Here is a 20,296-nt window from a genome sequence, read left to right on the forward strand (position 1 = left end):
AAACAAGCACTCATTAAGATCAGGTGTGGCCAATTAGTGGGTGCAGCCAACACACCCGAACACACTTAACAAGATAGAGGATAGAGAACTGTGTTGATGCTGGGAATGGAATGTATATGTTTTTAAATAACATTCTTCCAACGTTCTTTGAATGTTACTATGTGTTCTTGTTTTTATGGAAAGTTTTCTTAATGTTCTGAGAACATTACTTTAAATAGAACCATGAAGAAACCTGCAGAAAACGTTATGTGAAGTCCTGGAATTCCCACAGAAAAACATTGTTTCTTAATGTTCTCTAAACCTCTGAGAACATGACTGAATAGAACATGAGGAAAACTGTAGAAAACGTTATGCTGAAGTACTGAAATTCCCACAGAAGAACATGTTTTTTTTTAACATTCTCTGAATGTTCTGAGAACATGACTTTAAATAAAACCATGATAAAACCTGTAAGAAATGTTATGCTGAAGTCCTGAAATTCCCATGGAAGAACGTTGTTTCTTAACATTCTCTGAACAATTTGAGAACATTACTTTAAATAGAACCCTGAGGAAACCTGTAGGAAACGTTATGGGAAGGTTGTATGCAAAATAATCATAGGACAACCACGCTCTCACCAAGCTCTAAGAACTTTATGTGCTAGCTGGGAAGGTTGTGCACGTTGTTGGAGAAACCACACCACTGCTCTGCATCGAAGTGCTGACAGCAGTTCCCATTGATAAAAGAAAACACTTTGAGGTGAACTAATCATCTTTATTTATTAGATACATGAAGAATTATTCCGTCAATAAAACACAAGATACAGACATATGTCAAAAGATGATGCAGACGTGTCCAGAAAAAAAGGATGTTCACATGTAGAATTACATCAAATGCCACACTATTGTAGAATTACATAAAACGCCACACTACATCAATAAAGAAAACATGCATAAATAAATAGGCTCTTGAATGTATATTACTGAATGTATATTACTGAATAAGAATGTTATTTTTATATATCACACTCAGAATTAGTAGACATTAACTCAAGGAATGTTTTTTTCTATAATAGGGTAGGCCTACATATCCTAGATTTGCAATTTTCACATTTTCAATAGAAAAAGCCAAGGACAAAGGCAAAATGGAAAAGTCTGAAAAAAAGTGGCAAATCTGAGCCTAGAAGAAGGCTATAACCAAAATCCTATGCTAAACTGAAGCGATATATTGACATGTAAGAAACACATTGAATGAAATGATGAACACAGCAGTAGCCTATATATAGTGTCCATTAATCCTTCCAGAAGCCTCTGTTGTGGGCACATGCCTCTTTGAGCCTGGCCAGCAGCATCTCCTTGGAGGGGTAGATGGGCAGCAGCAGTAGGAAGTGGCAGGTAAGGGATTCTGGGAAATGTAGTTCAGTAGAGTTCTGCAGGATCGCTACCTTCATCTGGATCTTGTCCATGCCCAGAATGGGAGCACGATCACAGCCCGTCAGGAACACTGAGAAGGAAGGGAGAGAGAGTGAAAGGTAGACAGAAAGGGAAGAAATATAGTGAATGTCATTGTGTGGTAGGTAGCCTAGTGATTAAGAGCATTGGGCCAGCAACCAAAAGGTCCCTGGTTCAAATCCTTGAGCAGAGAAGGTGAAAATATGTTGTTGTGCCCTTGATCAAGGTACTTAACCCTTATTGCTCCTGTAAGTCGCTCTGGATAAGTGTCTGCTAATTACTAAAATATGTTCAGACAAAAATGATGTGTAAATGCTCTTGTAGAACAGGAAGTTCAAATATGCAGACAAAACCTTGAACCAGCATTATGAAAGACTGTATGGTTCCTCCAGTTTTACTCAACCGAGAGCAATTTAGTGCCATACTTACGGAGGAAAGATTTCTTTTGGTCGTCTGTCAGTTCCTCAAAAGCCTCCCAGAATGTGACGATGTTGGGATGTCTGGCATGGTACTCTCCATCATACACAGTGTTCTGGATATACAAACCAAACAAATGGCAGCAATAATTAAACAATATTAAACTTGCACACCATTTAACCTTTTAGGGTATAGGGGACAGTATTTTCATTTTCGGATGAAAAGCATGCCCAGAGTAAACTGCCTAATACTCGGGCCCAGAGTCAAATATTTGCATAGTATTAGTATATTTGGATAGAAAACACTCTGAAGTTTCTAAAACTGTTTGAATGATGTCTGTGAGTATAACAGAACTCATATGGCAGGCAAAAACCTGAGAAAAATCCAACCAGGAAGTGTGGAAATCTGAGAATTGTAGTTCTTCTTTTGAATCCCTATCGAATCTACAGTGTCTGTGGAGTCACGTTGCACTTCCTAAGACTTCCATTGGCTGTCAACAGCCTTCAGAAAGTTTTTCCATCATTCTCCTGTTACTAGGCAGAGAATAGTATCTCAGTCAATGAGTGGACTGCCTGAGGACAAAGGGCTTGGTGATGTGCGATGCCGCCAGCGCACCCCTCCTTCTTTTTCTTCTTGAATGAATACGCTATTGTCCGGTTGGAATATTATCTACGTTTTATGTTAAAAAGACCCTAAGGATTGATTGTAAACAACGTTTGACATGTTTCTACGAACGGTAATGGAACTATTTGACTTTTCGTCTCTGGTACTGCGCTCGCGCGTTATGCCTTTGGATAGTGATCTGAATGCACGAACAAAACGGAGGTATTTGGACATAAATATGGAGTATTTCGAACAAAACAAAAAATTTATTGTGGAAGTAGGAGTCCTCGGAGTGCATTCTGACGAAGATCAGCAAAGAAAGAGAATATTTGAGAATATTTGTAATACTAATTCAGAGTTTTGTTGATGCCAGAACTTGGCGGGTAGCTGTATAGCTTGCTTCGATGGCTGAGCTATGTACTCAGAATATTGAACAATGTGCTTTCTCCGTAAAGTTATTTTGAAATCTGACAAAGCGGTTGCGTCAAGGAGTAGTGTATCTATAATTCTTAAAATAACTGTTGTAAATTTTATCAACGTTTATGATGAGTATTTTTGTAAATTGATGTGCATATTCACCGGTAGTTTTGGTTGGAATACATTTTCTGAACATCACGCGCCAATGTAAAATGCTGTTTTTGGATATAAATATGAACTTTAGTGAATATTTTAGCTGTACTTTTGGTTTTTGTGATGCATGTCCTTGCTTGGATAATTGCTGTGTGGTTTTTCTTGTGAAGTTCATGTCCTAACATAATCAAATTGTATGCTTTCGCCGTAAAGCCTTTTTGAAATCGGACAATGTGGTTAGATTAACGAGAGTCTTATCTTTAAAATGGTGTAAAATAGTTGATTTTTTGAGAAAATGAAATTATGAGATTTTTGCTGTTTTATATTTTGCTCCATGCTATTTCACTGGCTGTTGAATAGTGTGACCCGCAGGTGGGACGGTAGCGTCCCACGTAGCCCTGAGAAGTTAAGCAATTCACCACTCAAAGTCACAAAGCACCATGTATAGATAGGCAATGTATAGCACATTATCTCCTAGTCCCAGTCCTAACTTGAGATACGTACCCATAACTTGACATCAATGCAAATCCCCCATTTATATAAATGCATCAACACATCGATTGATTCATGCCCTAGTTTCTCAAGTCAGCACCCAGCCCCACACTGAGTAATGAATGATGGTTGTATATAGACCTGTTTGAGCGTGTCCCAGTCGTAGTCCTCTTTCCCCACCATGACTCCCCTGAGCTCCTCAGGCTGGAACAACTCCACCACATCCCTGTCACACACCTTGAAGAAGCCTCTCCTGAACTCTTCAAACACCTTCTCCGCTGATCGGTTGAAGGCGAGGTTCACGTAGGCATCAACAAACTGCTTCCTGTAAAAATAATTAATGGTATTTTTATATTTTTAATAAAACACAGAAAGCATGCTTGTTGTAATTTCTAAAACGTCAACCTTGTATTATGCATTACAGATGTAAGACTGTAATGTGAGCCAGTTTGCTACAGCAGGAAAATAATCCTGCAGCAACAGAAAATGTGAATTATTATGTGGATAATAATTAATGGACATTGTTGTAGGGGTTGATACATTTTTCTTAAGGGAAAATCAAGTCTGAAGCCTTTTTAAACCTCAAATATATACTACACTTTTTAAATGTACAGCAACAGGGGGATCAAATTAAGATCTTACATCTGTAGGAGTAAAAGTTGCTGTAGCCTTACTTGTTAAAACTTGTGACTGATTTTCCTGTTTCTTTGGGATCAAGCTCCACCTTCAGGTCATCCCAGCTCACCTGATGAAAATAAACAGTTTTACCACTATTCACATACTGTATCTAGGGATATTTCATTGCCAAATCAGTTTCAATACTATACATACGGTGAAGGTCATGTCCAGATTTTCTTCAACATCATCATCAGTGTAGTCCTCCAAGAGGTACCGCAAACTTCTTCAATTACAATGAAAATAAATGAACGTTTAAACATTTTAATCAATTTCTAAGGGATACTAATTGAATGCTAAAATGTACATTCTAAAATACAAATGTACCTTCCCACAACAGGGTCAAACTCTCTCAGGTCCTCCAGTGAGGGCTTGACCCCCACCATCTTCTTGAACAGGGCCAGAGGGAAGGGCAGGTGTACAATGTTGTGGTTGTACAGGGCCATGCCACACAAGACACCAAACAGGAAGTAGCTCTTCTCCTCCACTCTGGGCTGGTAGTAAGGGTAGGGGGCACATGAGCCAAGGCAGAGGTAAAAACAAGAATAAACACGAGCAGGCACCATCCCAAGCTGTGAAGACTTTTTCAACTAACTTTTATCTCCTTTTTTTGTATATTTCTTTTGTCTGTATACTGCAATTTAACATTTATGCTGCGAATGTGCACAAGACACAGCCTAACTAATAATAAAACCTTGGTACATCAGGAGGAGAGTAGGGAGTGATGGTAATTCTTGTAAGCAATGCTTTAATGATTGATACAGTGTAGATAGTGGCACTGCTGTAGTGGTTGAATCTCTTTGTTGCTATTAACTGACTAAATGTATTTTGATTGTTTTTAGAATAATCTAACATGTCTTACTCAGCAAATGTTTATTTGCTTGAGAGTGCAGTGATTTATTATACAGTAATGAAATTGCAATTCCCTAATTCAAGTTCTTACCTTGGCAGGGAACCAGACCAGTGTCTTGGTGTCATTGTACATGAACATCTCAGACTCTGGTGCCAACAGCTCTTCAAACACATGGAGGAAGAAGTCCCTTTTGTTGACGAGCGACAGCTTCATGTCCTCCACAAACTGCACCTGAGGGATAAAGCAACAGAGGAACGTTTAGGTTGAGTTCTGACATTGTCTTGTGAAAAGCTTTTTTCAACATTTGTCCTTCCTAATTCAGGTTGTCATCATTTTACCACAAGTTCTCTCTTGAAGTAATCATGATCTGCAGCACCCAGTTGTCTGAAGGTGTCTTTGATGAGTGACGGGCGCCTTAAGGTCAACTGGAAGACTGGGGCAGGGGGAGATTCTGGGTTGTCTCGGAACGTTCCAGAAGGACACACCGCTGTCAGCCGGTGGGCAAGTTTGTGAAACTCCTGCAATATATAAGTATACACTAGTTTCAAGTTTTTTTTATGTCACATGCACAAGTACATTGAAATGCATTCCCTGCTTGCACTTGCCAACAATGCAGTAATCAATATCAGTAGTACTATATATATATATACATATATATATATATATATATATATATATATATATTGTCATGATGTTGCCCTCTTTGGGTACAGCGAGCACTATTCCCCCTCCCTCTGCACCATCCCCCTCTCTCTGTCTCCCCTACACCCAGGCTGCTGTGACCTCAGGTCGTAAATTCCTGGAGGAGAATCCTGCCTCATGGCCAGACAGTATAGAGAGAGTGAGTTTTCATAGAGAGAACAAAGGAATTTCTTCCACCTCACAGAACTGGAGGTCTGAACAATATTTATGTTCTGGAGAATGTATAAAAGATCAGTGAAGAATCCAGCTACAAACTGGTCCGTTTAGTACGATCTTGTGAAACTCATGAGAGACAACATTACCATAACGCTGTTTATACAATAGCCTCAGTTATGAAGCTTACATCTAATGGTTGTATAAAATGAATGAATAAGGATGAAGCTATTTGTGAGATGATGGGATGCTATGTAATGATGTTAATGTGAGAGAATTGTATTTCTGTTTAAAGTTTCACTAAGTCATTGGCACGCCCCCAGGGGCACAGACAGGACCTGGCATCATGAGACAGCCCTTTTCGATGTTCCGAATAAAACCCCCACCTGGGTTTTCTATCAGGAGCCCGAGCTTACCTCAATTACGAGATGGCTAAAGGTTGCAGACCAGCTTACCACGAGAGGGCCAAGGTTTGAGGAGAGACCATAAACCTGAGTATAAGCTAAGGTTTGAGTAGATGGCTGAATCTTTTAACCATACCACGTGGTTATACTCTTAGACTATCGATACCGACAGAATATGAACAAGTCTTTGATATTAATTACTAGTCTGCAGCTAGGAATTCGGTATCATTGAACGCGAAGACCGACAACCGCCGAAACATCTATTCTATAACAACATGAATGAATGTCACTCAGAACTATCCATTCTAACCATGACAGAGAGAGAGAGCGGACAAACTCTCCAACAGAAACAAACTTTTCAACAGAGATCCCGACGACACACTGAGCGTAAATGTATTGATTGCAATTATTCCCGAATGAGTGAGCGTTCATGTGCAAAGAATTAGCATTTCAATTGTTATAATGATCAACTCTGTAGTGCCTTGTCAGCTGACCCCCACTCCCTTTTGTCTAACAAGCCGCCATATCGGTTTAGCCCACTAGGGCACATTCTCCTATCATTTCCTTGTAACCATATCTACTGTTTGTTATGCATTTCTGTGAATTACCTAGTTAGTAAATACATGATTTTAAGACAATTGATGTATGGATGACTCATAGTAAAGACTGGGTTCGTGCAGATAACCAACAATTTACGACGTTTGGAATGAGACTAACGTGAGGTAAATAATAATTCATTAATTCAAAGACTAATTGATCAGATATTAAAATATCTGAAAGTTATATTAGGAAAATTATAACTTTGCAATCTGAATATTTTCCTTGGTGCCCCGACTTCCTAGTTAATTACAGTTACATGATTAATCAGTTTAATCGCGTAATAATAATTACAGAGAGTTATTTGATAAATAAGTGTTCAGTTTTAATGATGCCAAAGACACGACAATATATATATATATATATCTCTTTAAAAAAATAAGTTACAGTGAGGGAAAAAAGTATTTGATCCCCTGCTGATTTTGTACGTTTGCCAACTGACAAAGAAATGATCCGTTTATCATTTTAATCGTAGGTTTATTTGAACAGTGAGAGACAGTATAACAACAACAAAAATCCTGAAAAACGCATGTCAAAAATGTTATAAATTAATTTGCATTTTAATGAGGGAAATAAGTATTTGACCCCCTCTCAATCAGAAAGATTTCTGGCTCCCAGGTGTCTTTTATACAGGTAACGAGCTGAGATTAGGAGCACACTCTTAAAGGGAGTGCTCCTAATCTCAGCTTGTTACCTGTATAAAAGACACCTGTCCACAGAAGCAATCAATCAATCAGATTCCAAACTCTCCACCATGGCCAAGACCAAAGAGCTCTCCAAGGATGTCAGGGACAAGATTGTAGACCTACACAAGGCTGGAATGGGCTACAAGACCATCGCCAAGCAGCATGGTGAGAAGGTGACAACAGTTGGTGCGATTATTCGCAAATGGAAGAAACACAAAAGAACTGTCAATCGCCCTCGGCCTGGGGCTCCATGCAAGATCTCACCTCGTGGAGTTGCAATGATCATGAGAACGGTGAGGAATCAGCCCAGAACTACACGGGAGGATCTTGTCAATGATCTCAAGGCAGCTGGGACCATAGTCACCAAGAAAACAATTGGTAACACACTACGCCGTGAAGGTCTGAAATCCTGCAGCGCCCGCAAGGTCCCCCTTCTCAAGACAGCACATGTACATGCCCATCTGAAGTTTACCAATGAACATCTGAATGATTCAGAGGACAACTCGGTGAAAGTGTTGTGGTCAGATGAGACCAAAATGGAGCTATTTGGCATCAACTCAACTCGCCATGTTTGGAGGAGGAGGAATGCTGCCTATGACCCCAAGAACACTATCCCCACCGTCAAACATGGAGGTGGAAACATTATGCTTTGGGGGTGTTTTTCTGCTAAGGGGACAGGACAATTTCACCGCATCAAAGGGACGATGGACGGGGCCATGTACCGTCAAATCTTGGGTGAGAACCTCCTTCCCTCAGCCAGGGCATTGAAAATGGGTTGTGGATGGGTATTCCAGCATGACAATGACCCAAAACACACGGCCAAGGCAACAAAGGAGTGACTCAAGAAGAAGCACATTAAGGTCCTGGAGTGGCCTAGCCAGTCTCCAGACCTTAATCCCATAGAAAATCTGTGGAGGGAGCTGAAGGTTCGAGTTGCCAAACGTCAGCCTTCGAAACCTTAATGACTTGGAGAAGATCTGCAAAGAGGAGTGGGACAAAATCCCTCCTGAGATGTGTGCAAACCTGGTGGCCAAAAATAAGAAACGTATGACCTCTGATTGCCAACAAGGGTTTTGCCACCAAGTACTAAGTCATGTTTTGCAGAGGGGTGAAATACTTATTTCCCTCATTAAAATGCAAATCAATTTATAACATTTTTGACATGCGTTTTTCTGGATTTTTTTGTTGTTATTCTGTCTCTCACTGTTCAAATAAACTTACCATTAAAATTATAGACTGATCATTTCTTTGTCAGTGGGCAAATGTACAAAATCAGCAGGGGATCAAATACTTTTTTCCCTCACTGTAAGTAGAACATAAACACACAAGAAATATAAATAAAAACATGAGAAATTAAGTAAGCTATATACAGGGGCAGCTCCAGGGTCTATTTAGAGTGATATACAGACTGGTCTTTGGAAACCACTGGGTAGGCTATGGTATACTTGAAAACAAAGATTCAATAAAAGGATATAAAACAGCCAGTGGAATAACACAGTATACCTTAGTAAAATGTGCGAAAATGTTGAAAATCGCCATCTTGCAGATCAGATTCAACACAAACGGGTAACGGCAAAAGATGACTGGTGTCACCTCTTTGTCCTAGAAGTGACACAAAAGAAACATGAAAGTGCATCTCAATAGTCTACATGGGTTCCATCTCTTTGTCTCGTTCCATCAATCTGCACTGAAAGAACTGGACAAGTAAAACCAGTTTCCACCACTTTATCATTCTAACATTTTAGTAATTTACAGATGATTTGCTTATTTTATTACCTCCCTTGTTGACCAAAAATGCCAAAGCTTCACATCCTCCAATAGAATAACACTCTCGTTGATCTCGTCCACATAAAAGGTACTGGCTGGAACTTCCTGGGTTCTTCCAGACCTTTTGTTTGCCTTTGACATAAGATAATGTCAGCATCAAAATAGATTTGCACATCTGCCTTGCAGTTCACAATATGAAGTATGTTAGGGCATGATCAACAATACTGACAAACGGCAACTACAGAAAATGGTCAGGAGGATTATAAAAATGATTGACATAGACACTGACTCTGTGGAGGTACTTGAGGGCTTCCAGCAGGAATTTGACTCCGGGGTTGTGGGTAACCAGAAGACCGTTCCTCAGCATGAATGACAGGGCATTCTTCCACATCAGAATGTGCTTAGTCATGATGGAAGGCTCCATTGAGGACCACCAGTCTTCTATAAGATGATACAAGAAAACAAAAGCCCAAAATATGTAAATGATATTGCCTGAGAGAAGAAAAAAAAGTATCTTATAATATATGGTAATGTGTCACAGTGTCAGCTATGCTTCTATTATAATACAATTCTGTAAAATGATACCGATGCCAAATTCACTGATAAAGTGACAAGGTCAGAGGTTATTTACTTAATGTTTTTATGGCCGTGTCATTCAGATGTTCAACGATAACTATAGCTAAAGCCAAGACCATCTTCATGACGCTGATGTCCTCATGGAGAAGAGAGATTGTGGGTAGTAGCATAAAGATCTCTGGTGACTTGATGACAGCTGCTGAACTGCAAATATTGTCCACCAATGGCTCAATATTTACCTATATAAAAAATTAACAGAGAAATTAGGAGAGTAACATTTAGTTCTGTTCTAAATATATATTCATTTAACATATGGGTTTAAAGAGTAAGTTGATCTTAACTGATTTCCTAATCCAAGGTATGTTCAGTAGCTGGTCGAAAACTTGGCTAGCAGCCTCTAGGTCCACTGTCAAAGCTCCGGCTGCTTGTGGAATCTCACTGGTCATAAGAAACAGAGGGCATAGCATTATAAACAGAGGGCATAGCATTATAAACAGAGGGCATAGCATTATAAACAGAGGGCATAGCATTATCAAGAACACAACATAGGCCTAACTGTATACATCATGGGTTGGAACAGAAATCATTTTCCAATCGTTTCGTTCTGAACAGAACCATTCTTTTTTTGTTCCATTTGACACGCCCTGACCTGAGAGAGACGGTTTATTTCTCTATGTGGTTAGGTCAGGGTGTGGGGTGGGCATTCTATGGTTTATATTTCTATGTTTTGGCCAGGTATGGTTTCCAATCAGAGGCAGCTGCCTATCGTTGTCGCTGATTGGGAACCATACTTAGGCAGCCCTTTTCCCTCCTTGTGTTGTGGGATCTTATTTTTGTACTGCTTTGTAAAGCCTGCAAGACGTAACATTTGTTTTCGCCATTGTTTATTATTTTGTTTAAGTGTTCAGCTTTAAAATAAATATCAAGATGAACACGTACCACGCTGCATCTTGGTCTACTCCTTTTGACGATCGTTACACCATTCCTCTGTTCCGACCAGCAAAATGACATTCTGAACCGGTTCAAACCCCCAAAAAGTAACAGTTTATATTGTTCCTTTCTGTTCCTTTTTAAACCTCTGAAACCTACATGTTTTACATTTAGCTCGCCATTAAATTACTTCACCAACAGATAGAGCAGCTTGCTATGGAGCGGACAAGCTATGTAGATGCATTGGACAGACAAGTGTAGTGTAGGGTGCCACATGCAACTGAAATTTTGTGGTTGAGGAGAGTGCTGGGCATGAAGCGCTGGGCATCTTGTTGACATGCATTATCTGAATTAGGCCAGCAGAATTATATCTATGGAGGAGTGGCTTCTGAAGGAACTTTGAATGTCTTTGAACTTCAGAGAGTTGCCTTGTGCTAGCCCTTGATCATGACTCTCAGTTCCATAACATTACACATAATGCCACCTAGAGTTTGAGAGCTAGACCAGAGCTAGCTAACAAGCTAGCTAGCTAACAAGCTTGTGTGTGCAGAGCGGCACCAGAATTGAAATAAAAACATATTTTTGTAGTTAATAAATCCAACGTGAAATGTGATAACTATAGTATCCTTAACAACATTGAAAAAGTTAATCCATTGTTTTCTAATTAAAAATCTCTCGCCCTAATTTCTGAATCACGCCTATAACGTCAGTATGCATGCTTCGGAGGCAGTGGCAGGGCCAGGTAGCCCACACACACACACACACACACACACACACACACACACACACACACACACACACACACACAGAGAGAGAGAGACACAGACACACACAAAGATTTTCAGCTGACAGGCAGGCAGACACTGAAATAAGTTTCTGAGTGACAGTGAGGGCTTTGCATTCCCTTACAAAAAAAGATTGCAGTTTTGAAACTGCAGTAAAAGTGCAGTAGCTGCAGTCGACTGTGGTATTTTGGACGCAGTGATTGTAGAATAACTGTAGTTTACAGCAGTTATACTTCACTGTAACTGCAGTTACACTGCGAAGTTACAACAGTAAAAAAACAGTGTTGTTTTGGATGCAGTATTTGCAGCATACTGCAGTTATCCTGTTTGGGATAAGGGGCAGTATTTTCACGGCCGGATAAAAAACGTACCCGATTTAATCTGGTTATTACTCCTGCCCAGAAACTAGAATATGCATATAATTAGTAGACTTGGATAGAAAACACCCTAAAGTTTCTAAAACTGTTTGAATGGTTTCTGTGAGTATAACAGAACTCATATGGCAGGCCAAAACCTGAGAAGATTCTATATGGGAAGTGCCCTGTCTGACCATTTCTTGGCCTTCTGTGGCCTCTTTATCAAAAATACAGGATCTCTGCTGTAACGTGACATTTTCTAAGGCTTTCATTGGCTCTCAGAAGGCGCCAGAACGTTGAATGATGTCTCTGGGCGAAAAACAGTAGGGGTTTTGGAGAGAACGATGACACTGGCGCGCGCGTGCAGGTTTAGACTCCATTTTCTTCTTTCAGTGTTTGAACGGATACAACGTCTCCCGGTTGGAATATTATCACTATTTTACGATAAAAATCGCATAAAAATTGATTTTAAACAGCGTTTGACATGCTTCGAAGTACGGTAATGGAATATTTTTAAATTTTTTGTCACGAAACGCGCTGGCGCGTCACCCTTCGGATAGTGATTTGAACGCACAAACAAAACAGAGCTATTTGGATATAACTATGGATTATTTGGAACCAAAACAACATTGGGTGTTGAAGTAGAAGTCCTGGGAGTGCATTCTGATGAAGAACAGCAAAGGTAATCCAATTTTTCTTATAGTAAATCTGAGTTTGGTGAGTGCCAAACTTGGTGGGTGTCAAAATAGCTAGCCGTGATGGCCGGGCTATCTACTCAGAATATTGCAAAATGTGCTTTCACCGAAAAGCTATTTTAAAATCGGACACCGCGATTGCAGAAAGGAGTTCTGTATCTATAATTCTTAAAATAATTGTTATGTTTTTTGTCAACGTTTATCGTGAGTAATTTAGTAAATTCTCCAGAAGTTTTCGGTGGGTATGCTAGTTCTGAACAAAACATGCTAATGTAAAAAGCTGGTTTTTGATATAAATATGAACTTGATTGAACAAAACATGCATGTATTGTATAACATAATGTCCTAGGAGTGTCATCTGATGAAGATCAAAGGTTAGTGCTGCATTTAGCTGTGGTTTTGGTTTTTGTGACATATATGCTAGCTTGAAAAATGGGTGTGTGATTATTTCTGGCTGGGTACTCTCCTGACATAATCTAATGTTTTGCTTTCGTTGTAAAGCCTTTTTGAAATTGGACAATGTGGTTAGATAAAGGAGAGTCTTGTCTTTAAAATTGTGTAAAAATTAAAGTTTTTGCATTTTTGAGGTATTTGTAATTCGCGCCACGCTATACCATTGGATATTGGTGAGGCGTTCCGCTAGCGGAACGTCTGTCCCTAACAGGTTTTAAACTGCATTCTAATTATAGTTATACTACAGTGTACTGCAGTTATACTGAACTCTGACTGCAATCTTTTTTCATAAGAGATAGGCTCTTTGTAGCGTTTTTCCCCCATGATTTTAAAATGAACGGTTCCGTTCTGAAACAGTATAGATCGCTTTTGTTCTCAGTTCTAGTTCTGTTCCTCGAAAACAACAAAAATTCTGTTCTGTTTCCTAAACCCGTTCCAACCCCTGGTTAGGGCTGTAACAGTACACCTTCTCATACTGAACCGTTCGGTACGGGACCTCTGTTTAGTTCGCACTGTGAACCGGAATTATAACATTAAAAAAATAACACTAGGCCTATAGGCTATGCAGCGTTGCATGCCATTACAAAAAAATATTGCAGTCAGAGTGCAGCATAACTGCAGTATGCTGCAAATACTGCATCCAAAATAACACAGCTATGACAAGCTAGAAGTTAGCCAGCCATTTAGCTAGTAGACTATCTTAGCCAACTAGCTTCTCACGGTTTGATGCAGTCAAGACAGATACTATGTAATCATATTGGATGATAAGTAACCTAGCTATGACAAGCTAGATGCTAGTCTACTAGCGCAAGTTGGCTCGGTTGGTTGCTGCCGCTCCCTGCCTCCTCCTTTCTCTCGTTTCACTTACTCGTAGAACACACACCGCAAGGCCCTTCCTCCGCCTGCTCTCCCTCATAAGGCCGCTCCCTCGCACTGTATCAGCTCTGGTTCATAAAACAGCTTACAAATGGACTTTTCTGCCGCTTCCCTCACTCAGGTCCGACAACGTCTATATGGAACTAGTCGTCCTCGGGTCCGTTTGGAACAGGTCTCTATATTGAAAAATGTATTTATGCATATTTCACCGGGTGGGAAAGCGCCATGTCCATTTCGGAACGGGTCCAACTTTTTAGACCTCTATTTGAGACCCAACATAACAAGCTCTGTCAAAACAGAATGAAACTGGACTTGGGCAACAAATATAATTATTTTTAATTTAGCGTATTTTGCAAAATAAACAAAAATGTCATTTTCCGCTGTGCCTTAACCGAAACTGAACTGTGACCCCAAAACCACAATGCATACTGAACTGTGGGTTTGGTGAACCATTACACCCATACCCCTGGTACACATACGGTTTTCATTTCAAACTATCCAAACCTTCAATTTTAAAATAGCTTACCTGGCTTTGGTGAAACTGGCCACAAGACTTGAACTTGTTGAGAACATCAAAGATATTTCTCTGTTGGAACAAATGTGGATATTTATATTTGATGTTTCAGTACAATTATAATATAAGAAATACAACTGAAGGGTGCAGTGACATACCCCATGGGTTGGACATAACTCTTGTCATCAATTATCTTTTAAAAAAGTATTATCAACTGGAAATCAGCCAATCCTCCGTCGTTCACGCAATTATAAAAAATTGAAAGAGCATGGGCGACGGAGAGAAACAAAATGGTGCAGTTTGATAAGGGCGCTGGAGATAGGGGTGGGGGCTAGCGGGTCTGGGCAGGTGTGATGTAGTGAGGTTTGTATGATGTAATCGTTTGTATGAGTATGTTTTGTATAGATTCTAAAATATTAAATAAAATCATTTAAAAAAATAAATACTAAAATACAGCCGAACAATAAATGTTTGTTTATTTCATTTTGAGTTAGCTAGAAAATAAATAAAAACTAACAAAAACCTTTGCGCCTCTGTATTTCCTTGCTCCATCGTCAGCCATTTTTGCAGCTTGGCTTCATCTAACCTCCCGATTGGCTGTTCTCTTTCAGAACTCTACAAAGGCAGATAAAGCAATATAATGAATTAAAATATCTCAAACATGAATTATCAGCTTGAGAAATTTAGAATGTTTCAGTCTCCCTTTTACTGAGGTATAAAAGGTCAGAAACATTACCTCAGCAGTGTAAATGAAGTTTGAATTCCATCCCACTGATATCTTCATGTCTGGTAAAAATATAAATGTACAGAAGAGGTTGTAGGGACATACAATCTCGTAATGTGTTCTTACTCAGTCACCCAAACACTACATAGTCAGTAGGTAGATGCATAATATAATTGAATAGAATCAAATACAAAATAGTAAAGAAGAGAATAAAATAGACATTGTATCCGGTACCGTTGTGTGTGACTGTCCCTGCCCCACCAGAAGCCCTTTTCAGCAGCACTGAGGTGGGTCGCAAGCAGCCCTCTGTGTTGCCAGTCCCTAGCTGACCTTTGACCCCACTGCCAAAGGCCCAGAGTTGACCTGAGGACCCCAGCACCAGGGTGTGATGGCTAGCAGAGTTACAGTAAGACAAAAACACAGTCAGACTGAGAATGTTCAAGGTTGGTTTCCTATCTGTTTATTATGTGTATATATGTGTATAAGTAGCATTATGCTGTTGGTCATTACCTGCCACATGCTATCTGTGAGACCAGTCCATCCATACCCTCTACCAGTTTGGGTAGGAGTTCGTTAGCTGACGCGTTGTGCCCAAGCTGGCCTCGGCTTCCCTCTCCAAAGGTGAACACCTGTCCACCCTAAAGACCACAAAGAACCAGAACCAGTTGTTACATGTCAAGGCCCAGAGTTGTTACTGGTCTAGTCAGGTCAGGGCCCTAATCACTTCTTAAAGAGACAGTATAATAGTATTGAAGGGTCGACACACTGGATTGACCTTTACTCTGGTAGCCCTGAGGCTTGATCTGTATTAACAGCCATAATCAGGACATCTTCTGTATAACCGGTGATATTCCATTCTGTAATAAACTAACTTCTCATTTAGTATGAGACTGTATTGATGCACTCAGATAACAACTTGTATGGTTCATTGTGTATCCAGACACTTGATCGTTTGTTTTTCACCTCTGTTCAAGGTCATTTTGTATAACTGCCTTTATTCATTAATATGTAATGAATTGTATCTTCGAGAGGTTGCTGACAGTGGGCCCACTGTTTAGGACATTAAATACCATTTCTGAACTTAATGAACTGCAGTAGGATTTGTCTCCTTTCACACCAACATCTCCCTTGGGGCCTTCAGTAAAAAGACAGTAATAGTATGATACCTTGGTGAGAACAGCAGTGTCCCTCTCCACGGTAATAGTATGATACCTTGATGAGAACAGCAGTGTCCCTCTCCACAGTAATAGTATGATACCTTGGTGAGAACAGCAGTGTCCCTCTCCACATTAATAGTATGATACCTTGGTGAGAACAGCAGTGTCCCTCTCCACAGTAATATCATGATACCTTGGTGAGAACAGCAGAATGTGCCTCTCCACAGTAATAGTATGATACCTTGGTGAGAACAGCAGTGTGCCTCTCCACAGTAATAGTATGATACCTTGGTGAGAACAGCAGAATGTGCCTCTCCACAGTAATAGTATGATACCATGGTGAGAACAGCAGTGTCCCTCTCCACAGTAATAGTATGATACCTTGGTGAGAACAGCAGTGTCCCTCTCCACAGTAATAGCATGATACCTTGGTGAGAACAGCAGTGTCCCTCTCCACAGTAATAGTATGATACCTTGGTGAGAACAGCAGAATGTGCCTCTCCACAGTAATCGTATGATACCTTGGTGAGAACAGCAGAATGTGCCTCTCCACAGTAATCGTATGATACCTTGGTGAGAACAGCAGAATGTGCCTCTCCACAGTAATAGTATGATACCTTGGTGAGAACAGCAGAATGTGCCTCTCCACAGTAATAGTATGATACCTTGGTGAGAACAGCAGAATGTGCCTCTCCATAGTAATAGTATGATACCTTGGTGAGAACAGCAGAATGTGCCTCTCCACAGTAATAGTATGATACCTTGGTGAGAACAGCAGAATGTGCCTCTCCACAGTAATAGTATGATACCTTGGTGAGAACAGCAGAATGTGCCTCTCCACAGTAATAGTATGATACCTTGGTGAGAACAGCAGAATGTGCCTCTCCACAGCTGATGAAGGAAACCCCCAAGACTCTGAGAGCAGGCACAGCACAGATGTTGAACCGGCCTGGCAGGGGGAACAAGCATCATACAATGTTCCCACTCATTATAATACATCTGTAAAATGACTTAGTGGTTATAACAAAGGAATCCAAGTTGAAATGAGAAAATGCTGGTGGATAAGCCTGATTAGCTTTTTATACAAGTAGCATACGAAGAGAGGTAGAGTGCCGTAGTACCTTTCTCATCCACACGGTTGAGTCCCAGCTGCCCAGCCCTGTTCGCCCCACAGCAGTAGACCAGGCCTGGGAGGGTGAGGGCCAGAGTGTGGGTTCCTCCGGCTGCTACCTGGGTCACTGGGACTCCAGTGAGGGAGCGCACCAGGGCAGGAGTGGGCTGCAGAGGGACTCCCTTCCCCAGGCCCAGCTGTCCATGACTGTTCAGGCCCCATGAGAACACCTGTCCTCCTGTAGAAGACAAAGAAATTACATATATCATTACAATTACATAACAACAATTCCAGAGTTACATTCTTTCCTAATAAATATCATCTCACTGTCCTTTTGATGTTCACGCTTAGAAAAAAGGGTTCCAAAAGGGTTCTTCGGCTGTCCTCATAGGATAACCCTTTTAGGTTCCAGGTAGAACCCTTTTTGGCTCCAGGTAGAACCCTTTTTGTTTTCATGTAAAACCCTCTGAAAAAAAGGGTTCTACATGGAGCCAAAAAGGGTTCTCCAACGGGTTCTCTTATGGGGACAGCTGAATAACTCTTTTAGGTTTAAGACAGCACCTTTTTTCTAAGTGTAGTTTAACTGATGCATGTGGTTATCATAGTTTATATGGAATGCAGTCTGTGTGAGAAACATCAGTAGGTACAGTACGTTATACCTTTAGTCAGGGCCAAAGAATGGGAATTTCCACAAGCAACCTGTATCACTGTTATCGGCAAGGGTGAAGGTATTGGAACTGGTCTGTAAAGAAAAGGAGACATCTAGTATATATTGTCTTTGTTAGTGATCAGTGGAGTCCAAGAGGGCTCTCATTACTTGACAAAGTAAATCATGGATGATATTTCACTATCAAGATCTATTCCAAGTTGAAGTTGAGGTTTCCTTGCCTTGGCCTGGGGACTTTGGAGACAGTAGTAAAGGCGATGCCCAGCTGTCCCTCACCCCCTGACCCCCAGGAGTAGACCTGTCCTGACGCACACACAGCTACAGAGTGGTCCTGACCACAAGCCACAGAGACCACTGCCCCCAGACCCTCCACTGGGGCTGAAACGGGTAGAACACATGCACACACACAAGTCAGTCAGCGTTTCACGGTAAGGTCAACATCTGTTGTATTCGGTGCATGTGACAATTTGATTTGATTAGACAACGTTTTATTTGGAAGTCTTGTCTTGTCCTGGAAAGGGTTAAATGCTAGACCATTGATAAGATGTAATTAAATGCATGAAGGAGTTAATCAACAATTTATCCGAGTCATCTTGAGGATGACGTCAAGTTCGATCCAAGTGTGTATTTTATAGGAATGTTTTTTTTCGTTTCTCTACTTTGGGAGAAACGAAACTGGAACCAAACCATGAGCGCCTATTGTGCGGTAGTTTTATTGAGGGCTGTCAGTTTCTGAAAGTTGTCGTTAAACTCAGCAAAAACGAAACATTATATCATCTGACATTATGAACAATATCACAAAAATATTTGAGGTTAGTGATGAAAAATAATAAACGGATTCAGAGTCAAACAAACGTACTTTTCCAGTAGTACTTTTTTCAAATTAGCCTACATAAGAATTTGATTATAATCTGCATTTATTCTGCAAATTCTGGCTACATATTCCGATAGCATTCATTGATGTTTTACCTGGTAGTTTTGAATCTCTGTTCCTCTGTCTGCCAAGTTGTCCCTTTGAGTTGCGCCCGCATGATAGGATCCTGCCATCTACCGTGAGAAATAAAGTGTGTTGCTCCCCACAAGCAATTTCTGTGACTTTATCAGAGAATATATTCCCTGCTATAGGAACAGACACATTCTCAAAATGTAGACCAAACTGTCCACTCGAACCGTCTCCCCAGCAGAACATGATGATGTGATGATGAAGGTGATGCCTGACGTTACATTACTAATGACGCAGTCCACCCTGCGCGCGCGCTATGTAACATTAGTCATCGGCGATCATATTAGCTAGATTGTTTTGTGTACAAAATGTATTGGACCCCACCTGTTTTGAGGCTCACCTGTTTAGCCTAAAAAATATATATATACTGCTCAAAAAAATAAAGGGAACACTTAAACAACACATCCTAGATCTGAATGAAAGAAATAATCTTATTAAATACTTTTTTCTTTACATAGTTGAATGTGCTGACAACAAAATCACACAAAAATAATCAATGGAAATCCAATTTATCAACCCATGGAGGTCTGGATTTGGAGTCACACTCAAAATTAAAGTGGAAAACCACACTACAGGCTGATCCAACTTTGATGTAATGTCCTTAAAACAAGTCAAAATGAGGCTCAGTAGTGTGTGTGGCCTCCACGTGCCTGTATGACCTCCCTACAACGCCTGGGCATGCTCCTGATGAGGTGGCGGATGGTCTCCTGAGGGATCTCCTCCCAGACCTGGACTAAAGCATCCGCCAACTCCTGGACAGTCTGTGGTGCAACGTGGCGTTGGTGGATGGAGCGAGACATGATGTCCCAGATGTGCTCAATTGGATTCAGGTCTGGGGAACGGTCCATAGTATCAATGCCTTCCTCTTGCAGGAACTGCTGACACACTCCAGCCACATGAGGTCTAGCATTGTCTTGCATTAGGAGGAACCCAGGGCCAACCGCACATCATTTGGTCTCACAAGGGGTCTGAGGATCTCATCTCGGTATCTAATGGCAGTCAGGCTACCTCTGGCGAGCACATGGAGGGCTGTGCGGCCCCCCAAAGAAATGCCACCCCACACCATGACTGACCCACCGCCAAACCGGTCATGCTGGAGG

General features: G+C 40.7%; 1 protein-coding gene across 2 annotated transcripts; it reads right to left on the reverse strand.

Annotated features, from left to right (window-relative positions):
- Positions 1-732: 732 nt before the first annotated feature.
- LOC115202261 (probable E3 ubiquitin-protein ligase HERC6) lies at positions 733-19,421 on the reverse strand. 2 transcript variants are annotated; one of them, XM_029766284.1, is made up of 23 exons: positions 19,163-19,421; positions 18,415-18,571; positions 18,186-18,268; positions 17,537-17,764; positions 17,273-17,364; positions 15,769-15,896; positions 15,493-15,650; positions 15,271-15,320; positions 15,058-15,149; positions 14,547-14,606; positions 10,267-10,363; positions 9,981-10,164; positions 9,639-9,790; positions 9,359-9,481; positions 9,086-9,184; positions 5,379-5,558; positions 5,131-5,271; positions 4,515-4,681; positions 4,344-4,413; positions 4,187-4,257; positions 3,654-3,837; positions 1,860-1,962; positions 733-1,482 (listed from the first exon to the last, which is right to left on the reverse strand). In XM_029766284.1, exons 1-23 carry the CDS (start codon positions 19,380-19,382, stop codon positions 1,271-1,273), a joined length of 3,051 nt encoding a protein of 1,016 aa, XP_029622144.1. In that variant the 5' UTR covers positions 19,383-19,421; the 3' UTR covers positions 733-1,270. The 2 variants fall into 2 exon arrangements, with proteins under 2 accessions (XP_029622144.1, XP_029622145.1); XM_029766285.1 differs by lacking the exons at positions 17,273-17,364; positions 17,537-17,764; positions 18,186-18,268; positions 18,415-18,571; positions 19,163-19,421 and adding an exon at positions 16,609-17,272.
- Positions 19,422-20,296: the final 875 nt, after the last annotated feature.

This window comes from Salmo trutta, chromosome 11, assembly GCF_901001165.1.
Source record: "Salmo trutta chromosome 11, fSalTru1.1, whole genome shotgun sequence".
Lineage (NCBI taxonomy): Eukaryota > Metazoa > Chordata > Actinopteri > Salmoniformes > Salmonidae > Salmo > Salmo trutta.